This window comes from Pterocles gutturalis, unplaced genomic scaffold (assembly GCF_000699245.1).
Source record: "Pterocles gutturalis isolate BGI_N339 unplaced genomic scaffold, ASM69924v1 scaffold20912, whole genome shotgun sequence".
NCBI lineage: Eukaryota > Metazoa > Chordata > Aves > Pterocliformes > Pteroclidae > Pterocles > Pterocles gutturalis.
Genome location: NW_010108461.1, coordinates 257 through 23794, shown reverse-complemented (window position 1 = coordinate 23794; position 23538 = coordinate 257). Strand labels below are relative to the sequence as shown.

At 38.1% G+C, this 23538-nt stretch overlaps 1 protein-coding gene across 1 annotated transcript in view; it reads right to left on the bottom strand.

Annotated features, from left to right (window-relative positions):
- Positions 1-23240, bottom strand: part of KMT2C (lysine (K)-specific methyltransferase 2C) — a gene marked incomplete at its 5' end in the record, with an annotated part of 58618 nt that extends 35378 nt beyond the window's left edge. The window contains 14 exon segments of the mRNA XM_010072655.1: positions 439-512; positions 628-842; positions 1121-1259; positions 3580-3699; positions 3782-3814; positions 3991-4128; positions 5306-5353; positions 5709-5813; positions 11377-11563; positions 13353-13483; positions 15851-15970; positions 17842-17970; positions 21546-21758; positions 23175-23240. Coding sequence (XP_010070957.1) covers positions 439-512; positions 628-842; positions 1121-1259; positions 3580-3699; positions 3782-3814; positions 3991-4128; positions 5306-5353; positions 5709-5813; positions 11377-11563; positions 13353-13483; positions 15851-15970; positions 17842-17970; positions 21546-21758; positions 23175-23240 — 1718 coding nt within the window.
- Between the last annotated feature and the right edge of the window lie 298 nt (positions 23241-23538).

The window sequence follows — 23538 nt, the reverse complement described above, 5'->3', positions numbered from 1 at the left end:
GGTGAAAGACTTCAGCAACTCTAACGGGGCAAAAAAGAAAAGACTAGTGAGAGGAGTGGAAGATGAAAGAGAAGAAAGTCACAAAATGATTTGTTATTATCCTTTTGAAGAAACTGGTGAGATCCTGTGCAGAAAGAGAGAGAGCAAATAAGGCTTGAGGCATGAATCAAACGTAGCAAAGAGGCAGTGGAACCCATCTCATCTCAAGTGATGTCTTAAGATTGCATGATACTAATACCGTTTATTCCAATGCTGAAAAGCAAAGGAAAGAGGTGTAAGTATTCAGGGTTAGAAGTTAAATTACAAGGACACTCTTGGAGTAAGTGAACTTTCACTAACCTTAGAATTTAATTCACTTAAAAAAAAAAACCAAACAACTTTATAACTTAAATAGATATTTGCTGGAAGTATGCAAATGCAGGTGGTACTTGTTCTTACCACATAAGGAGCCCTCTCCTGTGAGCTTGCTTTCCTCCACAATTTAGCAATCTGCTTCACTCTCGTAGCCCAGTCTGCAACCAAAAAACGTGTTAATCACAAGGCTTTGATAAGTCTATTTCACATTCTTTCAAATCAAGATGTACAAATTTCTACAAAATATTTAACTTTATTCAGTAAATCACTCACCTGGGAATTCTTCCTTTAGGTTCGGGAAGTTGATATTTGTATAGAGAACAGGTGCTACTGTTGCCATTTCACCCAAAGCTTCTTCTTTCTCCCACTTAAGAGTGCTTCTTTGAGCATTGGACATTGTATCACCTTCACCTTCCAAAGGTGGAGCAGATGGTGCCCATGAGCTGTTCGGATCACCTACCATTGGATTGAACGCTGGATTCTTATCTCTGACAAATCAGAAAAGGGTTTTGTTTTATAGACAGGTCACTCTCAATATATATATAAAAAAAAAATTAGCAAAGTACTTATTCTGTTTGCTATTTCAGTAGTTAAGAGGCTGCAAGAATGCAGAACTTTTTGTAGTGGTTGTCAAGAATAAGTAGTTAAATACTAATAATACCACAGTATTAATAACACCACCACCCCCCAAGTGATAAATGTTAAACAACAGATAATATTTCCCATCTAGAAATAGGAATTCCCATTCCCCATTTACCATACTTACCTGGCATCAGTATACGGTTGCTGTGTAATGGGAGCGAAAGTGCCCAGTCCACCTCCAGTGGTCAAAGTGGTGTGAGGGAGATGAGGGTTAGGCCCGATCAGACCATTCATAAGGGGAACTCTCGGAAATGCATTCTCTCCTGGAAAGAAGTTTAAATTACTGTTTTAAAGAGTGACTACTTTTAAGGTAAAGGTAGAAGTTTTCAGAGAAAAAAAATCTCACTTAATGAAAAACTAATAGCTTTAAAATGTTATGGCACTGACCCTACATTTTTGGAAGAGATTTAAAACCAGTTTACATTGCTTCCCTACAAGCTTAAGGGATTCTTTTCTACTGTATCACATCCCTGCATGGATTTTTTTTCTTGTCTGAAAAAATCAAGTTTTTTAAAATGGATTTCCAAAACTTTTGCAGTAGCCTATGTTATGGTAGTGCACTTTATACTGAGGTATATTCTCAAAGGCTAATGGTCTGTTGTATTTGTTGTACCCAAGACACAAGCAGCAGGCATGAGGAAGGCTGTTTTCAGTCCTTGCAGAATTATCATTAGCCACCTGAATTAAACATCTCCTCTTCTGAGACTTCTGAGCAGTACACTAAAGTAAGCCTCATTATCTACTCACTCACTCCCTAATTTGTAACCAATGGAACAGATAAATCTAGTCCAATTAGCATCAGAGTTTTCTAATTAAATGTCCAGCCTAGCAGTACGAAGGTAGAAAATTGTATTTATTTGATTACAACATTACAAATGTGGCACAGGCAGATTCATTCCTGCAGACGGTATTTGCAGATGTTCCTACACAGAATTAACACTGGCCTTTGATTCCCTGTCACTTAAGTGCGATTATAACTGTTGTCCCAGTATCTTCTTAACAGCACAGAAGTAGCTCAGGAATTAGATGCATCTGTAGGATGACACTGTATCATTCTCTCACACTTTAGGAGACTGTCTTCTGATCTATAGGTTACACACACTATGCAGGAAGTGCAGTTTGGACGACAGTAACTCAAAATTAAGTGAATGTGCTTTATTATAGGTGCTAAATAGGTAGGATACAGTAACGGTGAAGACCTGGCAAACAAACAGGATGGAGAGTCAAAGCCTCTGGTTTGCACTATAGGATCACAAGTCTTTATGACAAGAGAGCATTAATTGTATCTGAAATTGCTGAAACTCGATGCGAGCTCCCCCATTACTAAAGCACTTATCTCACAGAAACATGTGGATCATTACACCGTAACTGAACCAAATTATAAATCTGAAACTTTGTAATTGTGGCAGTTTCCACAGGAAGAAGTTAAACAATCTTACAGAGCTCAAATGCTGAAGTTATCTCCAACCACTCAAGTAACTGGGAAAGAGGCATTGATAGCTATATTACATTTTGCTTTAAATCACCTCATCATTTGCTTTAAACGCTCTCCTTTCTAAGTTTCCACAGGAAGAAGTTAAACAATCTTACAGAGCTCAAATGCTGAAGTTATCTCCAACCACTCAAGTTAACTGGGAAAGAGGCATTGATAGCTGTATTACATTTTGCTTTAAATCACCTCGTCATTTGCTTTAAACGCTCTACTTTCTAAGACTTTTTGAAGTTTTTCCTTTTTATGGAAATTCATTCAACTAGGAAACCAAACATTTTTCTTCTCATGATTAATTCACTGGTGAAACCAATTTGCATACTACTTTTTGTAGTACCAGTGTAACAGAATGGGCACCCTTTACATGAGCTCAGGCAAAATCCACTAGAGGTGGTGTCTGATGAGAAAGAGTATATTTAATTACGCTCATACATACAACTTTAAAAAAAAATAATGTTCTACTGGTAACAACAATAAATAAAATCAATCTGCCCCTTGCTTTCAATACAAAAGCAGTAATATGCTGTTATCAACTCATGATAATTTCAGTAGTAACAAAGAAAATAGTTTATAATCTCCCAGACACATTGCAAAATTACTTACCCTTCTCTCTATTATTTGGGTAGGACTAGTTAATACATTGAACCTAATTCTTAAAGGAAATTAAGACTTGGCAAATCACTGTTCGACTAGTTAATACATTGAACCTAATTCTTAGAGGAAATTAAGACTTGGTAAATCACTGTTACACAGACTCCTTCCTCACCCTTGAGGAGGTACACAGAAGTAATTAAAGAGTAAAAAGTCAGAAGAGAACACATGCTTTATCACAGACAAATTTCAAAACTATGAAAGTGTCAGCTAAAATAAAAGCTCCAATGCCAGAAAAATCTAAAATAACTGTCCTTTTCTACTAGCAATATTTACATGCATGTTAATCACATACCCCCTTCAGAACCGTTTTAGAATTTCATAAATTAACAATGGCAGATTACACAAATTAACAATAGCAGAAACTAAGGCATGTCCTACTTTCACATCAGTATTTAAAATTTGACCAGGCTCCTGTTTTTGAAAGTAACAAAGGAACGTACCTTGACTGTGCAAAGGCATAAGTTGTGGTGGAGGTGGAGGCTGTGGCAAAGGAGCTGGCTGTGTGGTTGCTGGACTTAATACAGCTGTGAACAAATCCTCAACATCCTTTCCTCCTAGCTCTGCAAAAACACTGTGCATGAGTTGGCTGGCATTGTTTACCAACTGTATTTTATGAAAGACAACAAAGATGAAATCACATACCTGGGATTTTGTATAATTTGCCAAGAATAGCACCTGGATAAAGTAAAGACAACACAGAATGAGTAATCATTGAAAGAGTCAATAAAATTAATTCTGCAACCAAGTCCAAACAGGTATGTTACAATACACAAGTAAGTAATTTGAGGAAAAAAGACAAGCTTTTTGCTATAAGTTTTCTAGGCGACCAAGACCAAGGACAAAAAAATTACCGTCTGTGACCATTTTGTCTAGTTCTGGACTGAGAATTCCATCCAACTGTTCTTCACTCAATGGTCGTGAACTCTGGTTGACATTCGGCTGAGGCAGAGAAGAAGGATCATCAGAGATGGGACCAATATCCAATCCAGCTGAAGGAAAAAAGATTAAGTTAGACATAAATAGTAAATTTTTTTGGTATAGAACAAAGAGCATAAAGCTTCTTTTTTTTTCCCCTAGAGCTGAGCTATGAACTAAACCAAGACTTTCTAAGATTTGAAAGGTAAGGCAAAATAAGACATTCATTAGAAAAACTAAACAAAACTGACCACCGTTTACCTCCAATTTACTGCATTGTTTAAGGAATGTTAATTGAATAGAATGTAATTGGAAGAATGGGAAATAAGACTATTGAGTTTAGGCACAGCATGTTTTTGAGTGTATAGTTTTCAGTATGTAGCTCCACTACAACTATTTTTCACATTTTAAAAACAATCACACCAGTAGTCAATATGGTTCATCCTCATGTACCTTAATTTTGATCCCAAATGTTCTTATAATATTACATCAAATATCTACTGAAGTGCTGTTGAAGTGTAGTCAATATCAAACAAGTTATAGCAGTTTCTGTTTCAAAAACAACTACCCAATATTCCAGGCTGCATCAAAGTGATTTGTTGGTACTGAGAAAACATAACTTACTCCATAAATTTCCTAACATCCTTTACAGATCAATGAATCTCTCAAATGAGAAAGATCTTTGAAAAAAAAAGAACTACAGACTTCAGTAGGTAAAATATATTTCTCTATTAGATACCAAATAGAACCAAATTTAAAATAATGAAACATGCCTTTCTACTTATTGCCAACCTGTGCTTTATATAAAGTGATGAATCATCATCCAGTGGAAACAAAAAGATTGATGCTGACCGCTTTATTCAGGCTTTAATATAGTCACAATTCACACTGTTAAAACGCTTTTAATTTACAAAAGATACCAGTATGACAAAAACTACACACTATTACTAGAAGTAATACTAAAATTAACAGTGGCAGCAAGAAAATGCATGGGTTTGTATCATGAAAAACAAAAACTCAGGAAGGTTTTTAAAGGCTGCAAGCAAAACTTTGTGCAGTACTCTTAGGTGCAGAGTACAGAGTTTATAGGTTGTGTTAGACTCAAACACCACAGAAAGAGTGGAAAATGAAAGCATGAATTAGTGACACAGTAAAGGAGTACTAGTTTCTACACATGCAGTTCTTTCAGATAAGACCACTAGGAAAGATGACTACTTCTAACCATGGATCATCCATTGTTTAGTTTCTTACCAAATGGGGAGGGTGAGTTCTCAACCTGGAAAGTGCATAAATCAAGACCTACAGGACCCAAACCAGATAAAATGGATGATTATAACACGAGAACAAAAAAAAAGTAAAGAAAAAGCTGCATGCTGAAAAAAGCTATGCAGGTATGATAGACAACAGCAGCTACATTTTATTCTCTCTTAAGCAGCAAAGCAAAGAGCCAAGTAAAACAAAATGTTGAGACGGTTGGGGATTTTTTTTTTGGTAGAAGACAACAAAATCACCTCAAACCAAGGTATTCTTAAGACATGAAAATTTTATGTGAAATCACCTAGAGCATAACCTATAGACGAAACACAACAAGGACAGCTATAATAAAGAGAAAAAAAGAAAACAAATACTGGAGAGACCTCACAAACATACATACCCGAATGATCTCCAGACTTTACCAAATCATCAGAAAGTATTCCAAGAATATCATCATCAGTATTTAAGACCTCAGAAAGATCAGCTAAAGGATCATCGGTGCTACCTGTATAAGATGCAATAAACAAAATCAACCATTCATGGCATTTATACATGTCTCTGGTGATGTACTATAGCTTGAGCTATAAACTCAAACACAGATTTACCAGCTATAGGGCCTTCTATAGTGTGTTCTGCACTGCAAGTCGCTCTGGGGTGAGAGGCTGTGCTGACTAGTCATCCCCTCCCACTCAGTACTGTGGCCACCTTCACATGCTTACGCTGTTTAGGATTTTCTCCAATACAGTAAAAGCGATAACGTAATCAAGTCATGTAGAAGAAAGACTGGGTGATTTTAGGGGGAAGAAAACCCAAGATCTAGTGAGAACTTGCAGCCTCTAAGACACAAAGGACTATGAATGTAAAAGTTAACAAATACATTTTATACAGGACACAGCTCACAGCAGATCAACATTAAAAAAAAATGGTAAGAAAGTTACTTCTCTTACCATCACTATCTTTCTTAAGACTATGGAGCAAGCAGTTACTGCACCCTGATAGGGAAGTAACACGTAGGAGTAAGAAGCAGTAATAAGTAAATGGAAATTGGAGATGGTATTTTTAAGATCAGAAGAAATCCTGAAGAAGTGAGAACAGTCAGAGGTAGAAATGTCATATTTGCTTGTTGTTTAGCAAAAACTGGCCTGGTCCAATCAATAAACTATTTAATAATTAATAGTAAATTCTGGGTATGATTACCTTCTTGACATCCAATTCATCAGAGAGCGAAAACTCCAAATGGCCCATTTGCTTTTATTAACTAGAGTTTTAGGACTATTACAGATGTGCAAGGTTTGAAGAAAATTGACAAATAAATTGAAGTTGAGAAAAACATTTTTCAGAAAAATTGCAGACTATCATGACTACATGAACAATCATTGCAAGACCAATGAATCATGAAGAGATGATAAAATACACAAATACACATATAATTAAACAGAGAAAAGGGATTAATACAAACCATACAATGTACAATGTGGAAAACAAATACAGGCAGGGTGAAGAGGGACCAGAAAAATCGAAGAGCAAACATATTCCATAGATAAACAGGTTATCTTTGCCACTGTTACAACCCAACTGCCCCAGGAAACTATTTGTGGCTTAATTCAGAGGCCTGGTGCCAAGGATTTACTTATATCATGAGACTACTTTCCAAGCTGCTAAATTTTGCTGTGATTTAAATGTTCCTTCTGCTGTTTTTCAGAGACAACCTTTTACCCTTCTACCATTACTGAAAGTCAAAATGAAAGCAATTCTTCTTCACTTACTATTTTTATTCTTTATTTTTATCCTTTGTAATGCAGACAAGATGACACCATCCAAATTAAATCATGTTTTATGTTTGCCGCTGAGCTAGGTGGATCAATGTGCCAGTGCAGACCAGTCCACTGACATGTACCTAAAGAATACAGCTCCTACTGGTATTAGGAGAAGCACTTAAAGGTGCCTCAAGACCAGATCACTTTGGGGGTACAGTTATTTTGTGTACTTGATGAAAAGTACTATGGAATGTAAGCTTTTAAACAGAATTCAGTTGTTGCGTTTTTGGTTTGTTTTGTTTTAGTTGGGGTGGGGTTTTATTTCTCTTCTTGAGGTACTTGTTTTCCTTCTGGCAATTTGTTCTAATACCAATTATGCAACTAACTAACACACACCAGGCACTGCAAGGCATTGTTAATGACTTCAGCTCACTAGTAGGCCAAGGATGGACTTTAGCTGTTCACTTTCCTCTATTCCTATTGGAAGGCAGGTAAGAACCAGGTAGAAAAAAGCCCTTAAGAAGGAAGCACTAAGACTGTATTAGCAGCCTTTATTCTTCTGTAGTATTTTATGTTATGGTGTTTCTCTCCACAGCCCTTAGTAATGTGCTTGGGAACAGTCCCTGAAATTTAAACTTCTAATTTGAATATAAATACATTGAATAAATAGCTAGAATGCGCTAAGGTGGAAAGATATAACTGAAGAGTTTACCACCCGTAGCTACAAACTGGCCATGAATAAATTCAGGCTTCAAATTAGAGGGCTCCTAACTATTATGGCAATTGGATTCTGTAATGGCCTTCTGATGAGATTAGTAGGTCGGAAAAAAGCTACCTGTTTTCAAAATGGGGCTTGTTAAGTTTATAAAAAGGGTGAATGTTGGCGATAGCAGAGAGCTACGATTTGTAAGACTCGTATAAGACATCTAACATAAAGCATATTTTTACATTTTTCTTCTGCTTTTTCCTAGTTTTAATTCCACGTGTGCTAAATATTATCTTCAAAATAACTAAATCACTTTAGCCAGTAGCTTGCAGATAAGAATCAATAGCTGGTTGACAAATAGCTGGTTGACATCTGCTGCCAAATAGCTCAATACTGCTCATTAATTTGATTCTTTCAGAGCAGAGATGAAAACTAAGACAAAGCAAAAAGTAGAATAATTTCCTTGTAATGCTGGATCTCTAAGAGAGCACAGTTCTACTGCTATCTTGTGATCCTCATTCCTCCAATGCATTTACTTTTATTTATTTATGAAGTCCTAAAGGAATAAAGCCACCTCTCCCAAGGCTGCAGCCACCCTAAGATGTTTAATCACACAATGACAGATCTAGTTATAAAATGTCCCAGCTGCATTTGAATCAGTTGCACAGAGACTCAAACGACTCCCCTCCTTTTGTCTAGGAAGAATTTCTTTAACATTCTCTGGAGACTCTACTTGAAGAGATTACTTTCTCAGCAAACCTAGAAAAAAATACTCTAAATTTAAGCTATTTCAAACTAAGGGAAAGATCACATTGCCAGATCCTTCACAGAGCACATCTCACCAAGTGGCCTCTTTTTCATTAGAGACATCCAGGTCAAGAAACTCAAGAGAGATGCGGACAATCCTCAGATCACTCAGTATGCAACAGATCCCAATCCTCACCTTCAACTTTACCCATGAATAGCCAGGGAGACCATGCAGATCTGGTGCAACCTGGAGAACAGTAACAGAGCACGTGAGACCCCACCTGGAGTACTGCATCCAGCTCTGGGGACCCCAACATAAGAAGGACATGGACCTGTTGGAGCAGGTCCAGAGGAGAGCCACGAAGATGATCAGAGGGCTGGAGCACCTCCCCTATGAAGACAGGCTGAGAGAGTTGGGGTTTTTCAGCCTGGAGAAGAGAAGGCTCTGGGGGGACCTTATAGCAGCCTCCCAGTCCCTAAAGGGGGCTACAGGAGAGATGGGGAGGCACTCTTTATCCTGAGGGTGGTGATAGGATGAGGGGTAACAGTTTTAAACTGAAAGAGGGTAGATTTAGATTAGATACTAAGAATACATTATTTACTGTGAGGGTGGTGAGACACTGAACAGGATGACCAGAGAAGCTGTGGATACCCCATCCCTGGAGGGGTTCAAGGCCAGGCTGGATGAGGCTTTGAGCAACCTGGGCTAGTGGGAGGTGTCCCTGCCCATGGCAGGGGGGTTGGAACTAGATGATCTTTAAGGTCCCTTCCAGCCCTAATCATTCTGTGATTCTATGGCTCTAAAAACCCTCTTCTGCTGGCTCTGCCAATCCCCATCAGTACTGCAATCTTGTCCAGCAAAAGCTTCAGCTACCCTTAACCAGTATCTAAGAATAAATAGTCAAAGAATGTGTCACTGAAATGCATTGTCAGTTCATGAACAGACCGAACACATCACTGTCCAACTCTCCAGCAGTCCTATGCACATGGTGAAAAGCAAAGCAGGTAGAATTAACTTCCTCTCTAGATGGCTTGAGAGCTCTTTGGAAGATGAACAAGTATATCTAACCCTTAATCCTGGGATTAAACAAGTGGAGTTTCCAAGAGAAGAACATCTTCCTTGTGGAAGACCTACCCAGTTAAGCAAGGACTCTCACAGGAGTCAGCAATCCTCGTGACAAATGGCACTGTAGGAAAATAACATGATCATTAACAATATAGTCCTACAGGTTCCCAGTGCAGTGATTAAAGCAGTCCATGTTCTTCCTGCCCCACAGCCAGGTCTGTATCGAAATGACAAAAATATCACAGGTGTTCTCACACACTGTTCTCACCTCCAGCTCCTGTCAAACACCAGCCAGAGGGGCAGACAGGACAGTTGCTAGCTCAGCAGTTATCAGCCTATTTACCAGGGCATCTGCCACTCAAAATGAGTCTGGCTCTCTCACATCTGTGGATGCTATTGTGGAAATAACTGTCTCCCATAAAGACACAGTGAAAGAGTTAAGAAAAACTGCACTGGAACTGATCAATACTGGCAGATGACTTCACCCACTGGTGCTCCAACTACAACAAACAGCTCTGTCTGGATGTAATTCTGGCTGGAAAAATCTTAACAGTTGAGACAATTGTTGAGAACATTCCTATGGCCAGAAAGTACTGTCCTTTGAGTCTCTCATATATGAAATGGGAAAGACAGTAGGTTACCCACTCAAACAGCTGCTGGTCATTTGTTTTTTAAAAAGCACCTCATTATTATTTATTTCTGAATAAAAAGAAGAGGAAACGACAAAAGTTTTACAACTTTGCTTATTCATAAAGAACAGGGTTTTTTTAAAAATTCCTTTCAAATTCTGGAAAAATGGACATTAAATTAACATCAAGTTAATGAATTTCTAAAACCTTCTACTACCATAATACATGAACATGAATGACTTTAATCTTGCAGTTGGACAGTCCAGCAAAGACTTCTGAATCTGTATTTCTCTGGCTTTGAAAGAATGCTGGGGTGAAAAAAAGTCTATGTGAGCATATCTTCTTGTAGTGTTGGAAACATTTTTAGATGGAAAAACTTGTGAGGACAAGCTGAAACACAAGCCACAAATTAACTAATACACTCGAGAAATAGTAACAGTTTTTTAAAAATACAGAATAACTCTAGCTAACAGCATATACTACAAGACAGAGAAAAAATATAATTTGGAGAGGACAGCACGACTTTTGCTTTTAATTACTCCTTTGTGTGAAGCTGCCCTTTCAGCAGCACTTTACAACCCTCTGGCTATTTGCAAAACTCTCAGCAGTAACTTCAGTAAGGTTTTGCAATAGGAAAAGCAAAAGATTGCCTAGGGGCTACAAACTATACCTGGAAAGGGCACTCATGTTCTGAAAGGACATGGTGAAAAAAAAATTCCAAGGAGACTGACAACCTAAAATAATCTAAAACATTAAAGAAAATAAAAGTTGGATGATAGTCATCCAACTAATATTCACTAGACTACTAAAAATACCTTTTGAGTATTTTTGTTGTCTTCTATAATGGATCTGTATGCTTATTCTTACACAGAATTAATTTTCACAGATTTTATAGACATGGACGTTACAGTCACGGAGTTTCAGATTTGCATTAAGTGCCAACTGTTGTGCTACTCACTGCTCTCTCTGAAACAGCTGGAGACCTTGATCTGAGTATCACTGATTACCAATGTAACTTAACCTCCCAAGAACAGTTAGTACACAGAATGTTGAAAAATACATCAGATGAACATTGTGAGAAAAGTGGAAAAGTAAGTGGAAAAGCCCCAGCTGCAACAACAAAATCAAGCTACTGAGTTATCACTAACTTTAGCTTTGTATACCTTGAGGTCCCAGTTTGCCCTGAGCTGGCGTGGAGGTTGAGCTAAGAAGGGGGTCAGATGAAGGATCCAGGAAATTGGTGGTCAGATTTGTTTTACATGAGAGTGGAAGTGATTCTTCAGGCAAATTATCTAGGCTCATCTTGGTTTGTCTACTGGTATCTAGTAGGTCTTTCCCAAAGAAAGCTTCCTGTAAAGAAGACAAAACGTTTCCATGTAGGAAGAACATTGTATCCATTGAAAGAAGCTGGGTAAATGACAAAGTTAAAAGTCAATGATTACTAGAAATACAAAAACGTAGTGTCATTCTCAGGTGCCTTCCAGTATGGCAGCATCTCTTCCAGGCTAAGAGACGTGGACACGACTTACCTGAGGTAGCCAAATTATTATTATTTTAAGATTAAAATCACACCTTAAATTATATAGAAAAAAACATCATCTTCTTATGTATATGTGGCACAGTGTACCAATACAGGGTTATTACATATGACAAGTTTTTCAATAATTAAAATATTTCTCCTTGCACGAAAAGGACAGCTGAAGAAGAGGAATACTACTGGGCAACTGATCAAGACCACACAAGAAGTTTATGAAAAACATGCAAGTGCACTGTGGTCCCATTTCTAGAATGGCCATACACTGCGTTTCAGTTAGCACAAAACCATCCTAATGTCGAACTGCAGTAACAAAACACCTAGAGATGTTTAACTTACATTAGTATCTTTTAAAATATTATATAACAGCTACCACTCAACCTAAGCCTGAGTACTCAAGTATTATTTGACAACAACCTATCAAATTTTCAAGCCAATTTTATTCGTTATACAAGAACTTTTCCTGTCTTCATGTTGCCCTGGGACAGAGTTAACTTTCCTCATATCAGCTTAACTTTTTTCATAGTGAAGAAAGTTGCCTTTCACTTTCTTCACAGGGAACAAGCAACTGTTGTGGTGTTTTGCTAGACAGGGGTTCAAAACTAAAACACACCTAGTCTTCAAAATCTGGATTTAGGATACAGCTGCTAAAAACTAAAGCTAAAGCTAGATCTTTCAGTATCAGTTATTTCAACATGAACACAAGAAGAATCCAAGAAATATTCTGTTTTACAGGAGTAAAACGTGCTTTAAGAAAAAATATTTATCCTTATTAATTCAAAGGAACTGTTGCTTAAGTATTTTCCTTCCAACTCACTTCCCCACTTATGAAGTACAAATTATTTTTAGACTGAGATTGTTGTGCTTCTCTGTCAGTTCTTTGCTTTCAATCCCAATATAGTCTACATCATAAAGTTTGGTGAACATCTACATGATAACAAAGTTTTCACAAAAAACGTGGCCAAGAAGAAGAGCAAGCCAAACAATGTTCTCAGTGAGAGACATTTCTAAACCAGACAGTTTATAAACTGCTTGAAAGTAGATAAGTTGCTCCACGACCATTAATATCCTGGTTATTGTCCACGACTGCTACTTCTTACCTGCTAGGGGACATCACAGAATTAATGGGGGGGGGGAGGGGGAAGCAGAGATTATTGTGGAAGGGAGACAAAGGGAATACAAAACCACAAAACTATAGGAAAACAAGTTTCCCCTAGCAAATCATGTTCTAGAATCTTCTGAAAATAAAAATTAGTATCTTGAGGAAACGGCATGATTGGGCTAAGACATCCTACAGAGGTGAATGCCGAAAACATCATGTGTCAGTTCAGAGAGAAAAGCAAAGCTTCTTTCACCCCTGCCTCCTCTCTCAGAGCAAGTAGAGAACTATATATTGAAAAACAACACCAGAGGACTGGAGATTTAACATATTATACAGCTTTCTGTACAAACTCATGAACATTTTTTGCAGAAAACCCATTTCATTTGAATGATAAATTGGGAATTGGAAAATAAACAGCAATGGTTTAAATGAACTATGAATCAATACACATCAAGATCAGGTTTTCAAATGGATTTACACAAGAATTATACCAACAGCTTTACCTGCAAGTAGGCAGGAAAAGTTTCTTCAAGTTTATTTTTCTTTTTTCTGTAACGCTTTTTTATTTTCTCAGTACTTTCAGAAGCTGGGGTAGACTCCTCAACCGGAGTGTCTGGCAGCTGCTCCGTCCAACCTAAAAAGTAACATTCAGGCACAGATGAATAAAATACTTGGTATCTTGCTCTAAAGGTACAACGGCAGCACACCTAACGTATCTTGCTACTTACTTACGTGGGTGGATGGGTTTATTGAATATCACCCTAGACATATTCTAGAAGTGGCTTTTACCTAGCCAGCTGTGAACTGATTGTCTGGGCACTGGCAGTAAGAAATACCTGTGTGATACTAGTCACATCGCTACCTGGTTGCACCTTAATAGCTGAAGACAGACCTTTAACTTTCATATCGCCAGTCCACCTCAGAATTTGGTAATTTGAGAGAAATTATAGGTGCCATTTAACCAGATATTTGAAAGATGATTTCAATTAAGTAATATCTCCAAAATTAAATGCTGAGTTACATATTAATCACCTTTCATTTTATACACTTATTTTTCTCAAATCAAAAGTAAAGAACTTTTTGTTTTACATCTGAGACAAGACTGTCGTACAAATAATTAAGAGGCTGGGAAAAGAAATCTATAAAGAAGCCCTTCAGGAAAAATTATACATTTATCGAGGCATCATATTCCAAAGTGGCATTACCTTTTCTTATAAACACAAAAGCGCACAGTGCTCATCAATCATTCATTATTTTATTTCAACAGACCAGGGAAAACACTACAGGTAAAAGCAGAACTTTTAAAGTCCTGCTACTTCTGTCTTGCCCAAGCTAATTACATGAAGTTAATGATCCTGGGAAGTTAAGAAAATATATTATTGTGGTAGTAAAATCAGCTATGCTTTGTACTGTAATAATGTCTTGTACCATATTCAGAGGGCCGCGAGTAGAATGAGGCTCATCAACACTGTGACCTCTGCATTGTTTGAGAGGGAGCTTTTGAAGAGAAAGGGGGTGGAACACAAGCGCAGAAAAAAACTTGGTAAGGTTGATGAGTACTGGCAGCAGAGAAGCAGGCTCTCAGCAAGCTATGATGATTTAAAACATACAAAGATTTTCTGAGTTTTTTTATTAAGAAGCAATTGTGCCTCAGCAGACAAAAAGAAGCTCAAGCTTTTAACTGAAGAATACTTATTTAAGAATACCGCTTCTTAACAATATGTATTGTACTGTTACCCAGAATGGGGGATTAACTTTTTAGCCAATCTTTTTTTTTTTTACTTAAAGGAGCAGATTCCTATAGAAATTAAAAACATTAAAGCAAAATTTTCAGCACTACCTGAAATAACGTAGTATAGTACACTGAAACAATATTTACAAAGCAGAAAAACATTTCTGTAACACTAACATTAAAGAGAAAGCAAGCACCGTATCTGAATAGGGAACCCAGCTAGAATACTGGATTGCAATGATACAAGAAGCATTTGTTGGCTTCATAAAGTAGTTCTACAAATGTAAGCAAGGACAACATTTAACTATTATTTTTTAATACTGCCGGGATGCTGTAAGTAAAGATCCAGTCTCCACCATGTTGTGCAAACATATACAGCAAGAGATCAGTCTGGCTCTAGAAAAGTTATAAACTTTTCAAAGTTAAAAAGCCTTCTAACTGAGATGATATCAGCCAACCTTTAGAAGCAGTTGCCTCCTACTGAATTTATAGGGTACAGGCTCTGAAGTAAACATATTCCACACCACACATTAATGATACCTCAGTATTTTCTAGATTAGACAATGTGAACTAATCCAAATGGATGAAACAACTGATAGGGGAGTATGACACACATCTAGAAAATCTTTCTGTATTACAAGTCAATATGGAATGTTTTTTAAAAAATCATCTTTCATAACATAAAGCATGAAGGTAGCTTATGAAACTCTCAGATACCCAGTTTAAAATGAACAGGAATTATTTCTTCATGCAACAATCGTATATTGTTGAACTCACAGGATTTTCCAGAGCATAAACAGATACATAAAAATATCAGACACAGTTGTGGAACATGGAACACTGGTGAATTTTAAAACTGATGGTCCAGAAGACACCTCTGGATCAGGAGTACATCTGGGAGAGGGTGTATCAGAAAGAGGATTGCTCTAAACCTACCTAATTTCTTGAGCTTCTTTCTGTCTTCTACTGGTCAAAGCTAGGCTAAACAGAGCTCTGACACAACACAGCAGTCCCTACAATCCCCACTATTTAACTGCCACAATAGCCTGCAATTCTTTATTCCAGTTTCTTTGTAAATCATGGGCTCTGCTGAAATTCTAAGTATGTAGGAATGAGTATTTTTGGTTGAATTAATAAAGCCATCATGACAAACACAAAAAACTTCTTCCTTTGTAGCCCATGTCTGGAAAGAATCGTATGTTGAGGAGTTGCATTATTTTTATTGCGTTAAGCATGAAGAAAAATTTTAAACCAAGTTTCTGCACTTACCTTCATCTCTGCCAGGCAACTGCTCAGAAACTGATCCAGAAGAATCTTTCCTGGAGAGAGATCTTTTAGTCTTCCCCTGCCCCGTACGACTTCTCTGACGTACCATAAATCCACCAATACCTAACAAGGAAATAAAAATTCAATACATTGATTGAAACTATGTTTCACAGTGAGAATGAGAGACAAGATTATTCTGCAGGTAAATGGGACTGATGCACCTGCAGAGGTCTAGGAATGAATCTGAGATACTTGAGGAGTTTTAATTCAGAGTTTTATGAAACATTACTGAATTTTAATGTCTCAGGGGGTATGTACGTGATTATCAAAACGGATAAGAATTTTAGGACTGTAAAACATCCACAAGAAGTTCAAATTACGAACCCTGGAAACTCTCTGGTGTTGGTTTTCTCCTCCCTTGGTAACCTGATAAAGTGCTAGAATTAGAAGTCAATCTACCAAACAAAACCTACTGAAGAACCTTAAAGGACCATAAAAAACCTCTACAAATGACTATAGAGAGCCCACCACTCCAAATGACACTACTAGAGAAGCACGTCACAAAATAAAAAGATAATTAATCAACATCATACTGCTTGAAACTCCAGAACCCTTCACTAGCAATTGACTGCAGTGCTCCTGATCCTTTACAGCTGGCGAGTGTGTGTGTATGTATGTATGTGCATTAGATTCAGGTTTGTTTCATTCTTCAGGGAAACTGTTGACCGCAGAAAACTAACAGATGGCTGTCATGATCCAAAACCACTCCGAGCAAATGAAACTCTCCTGAGGACCCAGCAGTAGAAATAAATGGCTTACTGAGCTACATTACTTGTAGAGAAAAAGGGCCTCTCTGTTAAGTGATGTGGGTTTGTATGACCATCTCCACAGAGTGTGCCCAGGACGGAAGGCAATATACAGATGGGCATAGCCCGATGAGGCAGGGCTCCTCCTCAGCACTGTGGGAAATGACATGGGAAGGGTAAAAAGTGCTACAGATCTGTTTCAGTACTGAGAGAGAAGGCAGAGAAACTGGACCTTCACTGTATTCTTCGCCTTCACCTCCTCAATCATTTCATTGCCTCTGTTCTCCTCCCCTCCTGTCTTCACAATCAGAGGACACAGCCTGTTACAGCAAGCAGGATAGGTGCGACTGGCAAAAGCAGTACTTGTGACTGCAAAGACTACAATCAACTTATCTGCAGCAGTGGGAGGCTGCATAATGAACACAAAACCAACATGTAACACAATTTCTGAGACCAAGGTATGGGATACAGGGACTGTTTAAAAAGACAGGTGGTATCCAAGCATAGCTTATTATCTTGGGCTCAGTTTTAGCCCTAATGAATCAGAGCTGCTTCCTATGGAGTCACTGAAGTACCTCTACCTTTTTTTGCATGGAGACAGCCAGCTCAAGCGTTTTTGAATCCTGGACACCCAGCTAATCCACAGTCAAGATAATTAAGAGGTGACTGCACTAAGAAATTGATTTTGAATTGAAATAAATTAATTCATCTAATAACTGAATTAATTAAAATTCACTGCCAGAAGTCACCTGCAAATATTTAGTAAACTACTTTTATCAAGTATTCCAGAAAATAAGATACCTGCAAAAATTTCTCTGAAGTTCAGATGTTGACAGACACATATATAAAAACACACACACAAAATCTGACCTTCATAATTTATATAAGTCCAGCAGATTTTTCTATCAAGTTAAGAATCCATACAAAGTATAGATTTGAACTACTAACCAATAACTGACAGCATACAAGAAGGAGCATACGGCTGAGCATCAACCTTTGGAAATACATTTTGTTAAGGGGACTAAGAATTATTTTAAACAGAACAGGGGAAAAAAAATCCAAAATCAATAATTAGCAGTAGAATACTTCAGAATTCCATACTATTTTCTTTTTTTTTTTTTTAAATACAGAAAAATAACTGTTAAAATAAACAAGGGACACACAATCATATAAATTATCACATCCTACCAGGCCTATATGGTTTTCGCTTCCTTTTTTTAATCCCGTCAGCTCCTTCTGCCACTTTGGTATCATCATCCACAGCTTCCCGTTCTGGGCTGGAATCTGATTTTCCATCACAATCCATAAGATCACCTTCTGCAGAAAAGAGGCAATGGGAAGTTTAACCGGAAATGGGAAAGAAGATACTTTTCCAAAATTTCTACGTTTGACTGTTTTCTAAGAAACTTATTAAGAATGACCAATTTTTCAAAAGGGTGATAGATATACACACTCTCTAACCAATTTTGGGAAACCCACCCTATCTCTACACAAAGACTCAGTACATATATACACATCCTGTGAGATGATGGCTACACAAAACCAGAGAAAAATGTTATCGTTACTATATGTGAATCTGACAAATTTTTTTGGCACCCCTTCCAGAAGCCTGTGCTATAGCATTTTCTAAGTGTCTGAGCAATTTCTAGCCACTCATCAAGGAATATGGACAAAATTTAATACACAAGATACAGCTAGTTTTGTTTACTGTCCTCCTAACTTTTGTTTGGTAGGGTTTTTTTTATTGAGAAGACAGACCGAAAAACTGCAGCCTGCACTTGGACGGTAATGTATGATGACTTAGTTGGGAGGATTCTCGACTTGAAGCTGTGTGACTGACTGAAAGCAGACTCATCTTCATCTATGCAGAGGAGTTGGATTTACATAGTAGAAAATTCAGCCCAAAGGAATTACTCAGCCTTGAAGACTGTAATTTTGAGTTTATATTCTGTGGGAAAGCAGGGTAGAAATAGATGTAAAGTATGATGGCCTTAAAAAGCCTTTGATGTTGAAGAGAGAGTTAATTCTGTTTCTGATATCCTCAAAATGTCAACATAATAATGACCTTACATCTTCATTTTATTGTAAACCTTTCGAAAGGTTTACACTCATCTCTTAAATACACTCTCACCTCTGAAATGATACTGTATTTCCAATTGCCTGCTTTGGATTGAGGTGTACAATTCCGAAAACACATACGGTTGTAAGAGGGAGAAATACTGTTAGGTAACAGACAGAGCTGGACTCTTTCACACCACATCTGCTGTGGTAGAACTACAACCTTGCTCTTCCAACAGGCTGGGTCACTGACCAGACCTTCCCATCGATAAAGACTTTTCTGAGTTCTACCAACAAAGCTGGTGGCTTGGCAATGGCAGTCTCCAGTGACCACCACAGACAATTCCCTCCTTCCCTTAAGAGCATGGGTGAGCCCTCTTCCCAACATGTCCACTTTTGGCCCAAGAGAAATCTGCTTAAGCGCTAACGTGTCCTTCTACACAAAGCAGTACACCAAATGCTAAAACCCACAGTGGTTCTTCCCATTTACTTACAAAACATAGCTCTACCAACAGTAGCAGAAGAGCCACATTAAGTCTACCAAAGCTGAAGCTCCTAACGCAAGCTGAACTTCAAGTGGGCTGTAAAACATTGAACACCTGATGGAGTGCCAAACCTGATGAAAGCCTACAGATGAGATGGTAACAAAATTACCATGAGCTCGGTTTTCCCGGATACAGCCTCTTTTTTTCACCTGGAACTTTAGAGTGGAAGTAAGAGTTATTCCTGTTTGTCTGGAATTACTACACTATGTTGCTCCAATCAAAGCCGTGGCACAGCGTTATTCATCCTGATGCCCATACAAAAATTTCAGACATTCCGAGAACAGGCACTGATCCACTCTACAGAGCGCATGTAGGGCTTCCAGGAAATCCAGCCAATCTACCATGTACATGCTGTGCTGTTACTGTCACATATATGAATGTGCTCTAACTCTCAAAAAGGCAACAAAAGGTGATCAGAACCAAAATTAAAGTCTGTGGAAGCTTTGGCTCTCCTTTTTGTCCTCCGCTATTACATTTACGTACCTTCTTGTCTAGTTGAAAAGGGACACATATAAAAGCGAACAAGCACACAACGAAACAAGACAAAGTTACACAGAAAACAGGCACATGTTTGTAAAAGTAAAAATGATTAACCACTGAAAAAGAATAAAAAGGGAAGTGGTTAATTCTCTATCCTGATGCGTTCAAACCAAAATCAAAAGCTTTTTTGCTTTCAACAACCCACCCGATGGACTACATGAAAGTATGAGACTAAATTTAAGAGTCAGTGTAACACTAGGATAACGTACCAAACCCTATGAATACTGAAGGAAATGAAAGAAAAACTATTAGTTAAATGTTTGAAAGGTTATAAACGAATAAAGGGAAGTTACTATAAAAAAAAATATACCTCTAGTCAACAGCAGATGGTTAAGAATGTGCTAATCAAACAATGAGAACAATAATTATATCAACAAGTTAACATGGAAACTGCTCTAATGGTTAAACAACCCAGCTATCTCAAGTATACTCTCTGTATCTAAAAAAAGCTTCCTATGACATTTAATCTGATTAACAACGAGGCGATGTTGCATAAACAGAAAGCACTTCAGACTGTGGTGAGGTAGCGTGCCTATGTTCCTCTCGTAACAGACACCTGCATGACTAATGTAATGACTTTCACACCTGCCATTGCACTAAGCCTTTCTCCAGGCCACGGATTAACACCAATTCTACCAACAGGCTTTTCTGGATGTACACTCAGACCATGGCAAAGAGGACAGAAGGATGATATTGCACCATGCTGGCTGCTGTTTCTAGTGTTGAAGAGTGGGGATTTGAAGGGTGGGGCTGGCTGCTCCTACATGCTTTTCCCACTTTCATCTCCCACCTTTGGTCTCAGGCTGGGGCTGCTGTGCTTGCTCAGCTGCGACGGAAGCGGATGAGACAAGTACTGGTGGCCCTGACACGCATAGATCTTTGCTCCATGTCTAGATTTGCAGTGGAAGGAGCTCTCCCAGGGCTTCTACCATTGACTGAAATCTCATCCCCATACACAGCGATGTGTTTGGGTAGGCAAGGGTTAGCCCAGATCCCCTCATCTCTCATCAGCCTTGGAGGCCTCAAGAACACTGTTAAATATCCTCCTCCCTCCACACTACTCGGGTACCCACCCTGGAACCTGAAATCCTTTGGCAGGTGTCTATACAGAGCATCATCTACTTGAACTAGAGCAACACCCAGAATTCACTTCCAAACTCAAATTCTGTCTTAAATTCTACTTTGGAGAGGAGGAAAAACAAAACGCTCACTTCATCTACGGAAATAAAAGGAAGTTTGTGTTTTTTCCCTCGGAATGTCAGGTCACTCCATCTTATTTCTTTCAGAAAAAAGAAATAACTCGCAAGCAAAGAGCTTTTTACTCCACCTTCTCCTTTGTTTTAAATACCTGCTTTACAGTGATCTAGATATTGCCTTGCTGAACTGACCACTTTCAAATAGTGTTTCCACTAAATTTGAGAGCCTCAAAATACCCTTGTAACCCATGAGTGCACAGCATTTCCCACAGGTAACCCAAGGATTAGACAAAAAAGCCAACTCCTATTTCCAGTGTTGCCAGCCTTAGAAAGGTGAGTTTCCTATAGGACAGATGACCCATAAACAGAACAGCAACAAGAAAAATCCCTGAAATGGACAACAACGAGGCATGACTATTGCCCAAGTAATGTCCACAAAGCACTCTGTACAGAACATATATCAGTACAATATAAAAACTCCCAGGGATATCTGCAATATACACATGTACTGCAACACTCCACGATACAAGACATGCCAAAAGTAGACTGCTACCTCTACTGTCATCCATCTCCCCATCTCTTGAGTGTTCTGACTGGGCATCTGGGGGTGTCTGAAGCACAGCCACACTGTTTTGATTTATAATCTTCAGTTTAAGCTTTGGTTTCGTCCGTTTTCTTCTTGGTACTGTAACAGTTAGGCTCTGTAACTGAGACCTGCCGGATTCTGTCAAGCAGACTCCATCCTGGGTGTATGTCTTCGGTGGGTCTATAAAAGTTAAATGAATCATAACAGCAATATAAAACTCTTTAATTTACAAGCCTTAGATTTTTAGGAATAGCACTTTCAAGAGTAAATAATACACATGGATGGAGCCGACTCATGAGCAAGGAAATGGGCATAAAGAAAGATATCTGACACTGTCTTACGTAGTACAGTTACAGCTTTGTAATTTGAGAGTTTGATGTCAAATCCAGCAACAATCCATTATATTGCTACAAAACAACTTGCATCAAGGGCTCATTAGAATGAATAATTTCACTATGGAAACTGGTGCTTTGCAGGGTATTTCCGTATCCCTGGCACTCACAGAAAACTGCGCAAGTCTCCATTTCGGTCCTTGTTGCTTACTGGCCAAGGCCCTCAACCAGCCCTCAACACTGTACCTTCATCTTACCAATGACCTTAAGCCTTCCAGAACTCCTGGTAACTCAGGCAAGTTATTAGCCCTGTTTTATAGGCAGACAAAAAGGAAGTTATATCACATGAGCTGCACAAGATCAAATTGTAAATTGTGGGTAGTATCCACATCTCCCAAGTTCTGCCAGACTGTGCCCTCCTCAAGCTGTTACATGACAATTGAGTCTACTGATAAAATATAGTTCTTAAATTCGCCATGTAGAAAGGTGCTGTCACTTGTGCTGGGGCCCTGCACATGGAGGTTTGGGAACTTTCAGGGAATTACCCAAAGAGGCTGCAATGATGCTTCTGCTCTTTGGAGCCAATTAAATGATTATTTCATAACACTGTTTTTGAAAACACATAAACATCATAACATTTGTTCCCTTTAATGAAAAATGTTTTCTTAAGTAACATCTCACACCTCAAAACACAGCTGGTTCTGAACACAAGTCTTCCCAGATGACTGTTTTCTTATTTGGAACTTAAAAAGAGTGCTTGCTTTAAAAAAATTGCATACTCTTTTTCACTTTGAAGATTTGAGCGGAGAAGAGAATCTTCTCCCAGAACTACATTTGTGCAGTATCAAATGGAAAAAAATTCTGACATGATGGAAGAAGTGACTTGTAAGTAGGCTTGTCAAGATTATAAATTCCTAGCACAAACCAGACAAATACAGAAAAGTTGTGTCCTCCTACAGCTTGAACCTATAAACATCTGTGTACATGCTTGACTCAGCCCCACTGTGTTATCACCGCTAATATTAAGGCAAGCAACTAAGTATGCAGGATCAAAGCATAACTTAAAGTAATTATAGTGCAGGTACGGCAGGCAAAAGAGAAGAAAAGAGAGAATGAGAAAAAAAAATAAAAACATGCTGTGGTAACTGAAGAATAGTTAATGCTATGTGTTCTAAAATAATAGAAAAAGGATTTTTTGACTCATGTAAAAATATACCCTTAGAATATGCTAAATGATCAAAGATTAAGCATTTACATTCTTTACCTAGTTCTTTTGATTTTGAAATAATCTGAGCTCCAACTGATGAATCACAACAGTCCAAAGAAGGCACTGAAAAATATAAGGAAAATAATTTCAACTTTTAAAAGTGGTGACTTGATGTAAGCTGAAACTATCCATTAATTTTCCTTCAGACAGTTCTGTTAAACTCCCTAATGTATACTGTTGGCAACATCGACTAGCACCTTTAAAATACAGTGCTTTTCAGCGTCACAGAAGATGTGACTACAAAATGAGCCTGACACAAACTGAAGTACTCTGACTTCCTAGAGCCAAGAATGGCACTGGAACAGCACTGAACTCTATGGTAAATTATCTCCTTCTACTGGACCAAGGGCAAATTACTACA